The sequence below is a fragment of the Plasmodium gaboni genome, chromosome 11 (assembly GCF_001602025.1).
Source record: "Plasmodium gaboni strain SY75 chromosome 11, whole genome shotgun sequence".
NCBI classification, from domain to species: domain Eukaryota; phylum Apicomplexa; class Aconoidasida; order Haemosporida; family Plasmodiidae; genus Plasmodium; species Plasmodium gaboni.
Window position 1 is genome coordinate 957,098 of NC_031491.1, and position 2,884 is coordinate 959,981.

General features: G+C 18.8%; 2 protein-coding genes across 2 annotated transcripts in view; both read left to right on the forward strand.

Moving 5' to 3' along the window:
* The window catches only part of PGSY75_1128900 (hypothetical protein), a gene marked incomplete at both ends in the record, with an annotated part of 2,407 nt that extends 1,921 nt beyond the window's left edge, over window positions 1-486 (forward strand). The window contains 2 exons of the mRNA XM_018786409.1: window positions 30-293; window positions 404-486. Of these exons, the coding sequence (XP_018641204.1) occupies window positions 30-293; window positions 404-486 (347 nt within the window). The remainder of the gene's footprint in view (window positions 1-29; window positions 294-403) is intronic.
* A 927-nt stretch (window positions 487-1,413) lies between these two features.
* Window positions 1,414-2,736, forward strand: PGSY75_1129000 (spermidine synthase; the record flags this gene model as incomplete). The annotated part of the gene is made up of 4 exons (XM_018786410.1): window positions 1,414-1,629; window positions 1,742-2,212; window positions 2,301-2,421; window positions 2,579-2,736. 4 exons carry the CDS (start codon window positions 1,414-1,416, stop codon window positions 2,734-2,736), a joined length of 966 nt encoding a protein of 321 aa, XP_018641205.1.
* Window positions 2,737-2,884: the final 148 nt, after the last annotated feature.

The following is a 2,884-nucleotide window of genomic DNA, read 5'->3' on the forward strand; positions in this document are numbered from 1 at the left end:
TTATCATTTGTATGTTTTGAATTATGTAGATATTAAATTATTAAACGCAACGGCTCAAGCTCACCCCTACGATGACACTTATATGTCCTCATCAGTAGAATCAGAGGATATGATGAATGAGGAGGAATATGAAAAGTATGATTTAATTAATCATGTGCAAAAGAAAAAAAATGGAATACCTGTCAAAATAAGATATATTAGGGATACCCTCGATGATGAAAATTCAAAATATGTAATTGAAATACCGAAAAAGGATTTGAAGGGACACGAAAATAAAAATCACATCAAAGCAGGTACAAAAATTTAAATATATATATATAAATAAATAAATAAATATATATATATATACATATATGTATATCTATATATATATATTTATATTTATATTATTTATTTTTTTTAGTTCTTTGGGGGAATAGTAAAAAGGGATTAGAAATAAAATTGCCAGGAACAAACAATTTCATTCCACAAATGAAGATAAAATGAGTATTTTTTTTTTTTTTTCTTAGCTGATTCATTTATAAAAAAAAAAAATAATTTGTTTATTATCTTTTTTACAAACATATTATAAATATATATATATATATATATAATAAACATATTATCTGATGATCAAAATTTTTTTCTGTATTTTTTTACAAAACTTTATATAATTGAAAATATTTATAAAATATGCATATATATATAGATTTATTTGTTCCATTCTGAAATAAAAATAAAATGAAAAAAAAAAAAAAAAAAAATTTTTGTTATACAATTATATATTTATATTCTTTTATTGTTATTATAATTAATATATAATATATATATTGAAAAAATTACACGCCAGTTAATTATTAAAAAAAAAAAATAAAAAAGGGGATAGGTAAATATATATACATATATATATATATATTATAAAATTGATCATATATAAATATATATATTTATATATATAATATCATCATATATATTATTATATATATTATTATTAGTATAATTACCCACAAAAATAAAAATAAATATTATATATATATATATATATAATAGTAGTATATATGATAATTTTAATATATATAAAAATATATTTATATCGATGTACTTATTAATATCATCTCATTTGGATAATTGAAGAAAAAAAAAAAAAAAAAAAAAAAATTACATAAAATAATTAAGTACATAAATATATAATAATAATAATAATAATAATAATATAGGAAAAAGAAAGAATATATAGTACTATTGAAAGAGAAAAAAGGAGAAAGATTAGGAAGTATTTTTATTATAATATTAAATATAAATAAATAATTATATATATATATATATATATAAAATTATTTGTATATTTATTTTTTATATTAATATATTATAAATATTATATATATATATATATATATATATTATATTATATTATATTAAATTTTGTGAAAAAAGATGGATAGATTAATATCAAATAATAAATTAAAATTAAGTGTTGTATTATTGGGAGGCTTATGTTCTCTTGCTTATTATCACTTGAAAAATAAATTTCATCTTTCTCATTTTTGTTTTTCAAAAAAATGGTTTAGTGAATATTCAATTATGTGGCCAGGCCAAGCATTTAGTTTGGAGATAAAGAAAATCATATATGAAACAAAATCAAAATTTCAAGTAACAAAAATAAAGGATATATTAATAAATCATTATATATTTATTATATATATGTATATATATTTTCATTTATATATATATTTTATTTTTTATTTTTTTTTTTTTTTTGTAGAATGTTCTAGTATTTGAAAGTACGACGTATGGTAAGGTTTTAGTCCTAGACGGTGTAATTCAATTAACTGAAAAAGATGAATTTGCTTATCATGAAATGATGACACATGTTCCTATGACTGTTTCTAAAGAACCCAAAAACGTTTTAGTTGTAGGTGGTGGTGATGGTGGTATCATTAGAGAATTGTGTAAATATAAATCTGTTGAAAATATTGATATATGTGAAATTGATGAAACCGTTATTGAAGTATCCAAAATTTATTTTAAGAATATTAGTTGTGGTTATGAAGATAAAAGAGTTAATGTTTTTATTGAAGATGCAAGTAAATTTTTAGAAAATGTAACAAATACTTATGATGTTATTATTGTAGATAGTTCAGATCCAATAGGACCAGCTGAATCATTATTTAATCAAAATTTTTATGAAAAAATTCATAACGCCCTAAAGCCTAACGGTTACTGTGTCTCACAGGTAAGAAGGAATATATATATGGAAAAATAAATAAATAAATATATATATATATATTATATTTTTGTCTTATTTTTCTTTTTAATTATAGTGCGAATCACTATGGATACACGTGGGAACAATTAAGAATATGATTGGATATGCAAAAAAATTATTTAAGAAAGTGGAATATGCAAATATATCTATACCTACATATCCATGTGGGTGTATAGGTAAAAAAATGTTTTTATAAAGATTAAATTTTTATAGAAAACATATTTAATTGCCTCCTCGAAGGGGGCGCCGCCACAAAAAAAAATAACATATATATATTGATACATATATGTAATATTTATTTATTTTATTTATTTTATTTTTTTTTTGTGCTAGGTATATTATGCTGTTCAAAGACAGATAGCGGATTAACAAAACCAAATAAAAAATTAGAATCCAAAGAATTTGCTGACTTAAAATATTATAATTATGAAAACCACTCAGCTGCTTTTAAATTACCAGCATTTCTTTTAAAAGAAATAGAAAATATATAATTTTAAAAATAACAAATTATATAAATATATTATATATATATATATATATATATATAATATTTATAATATTTTTTTTATATTTATTAATTTTTTTTTTTTTTTTTTTTTTAATAATTAACTGGCGTGTAATTTTTTCAAATATATTATA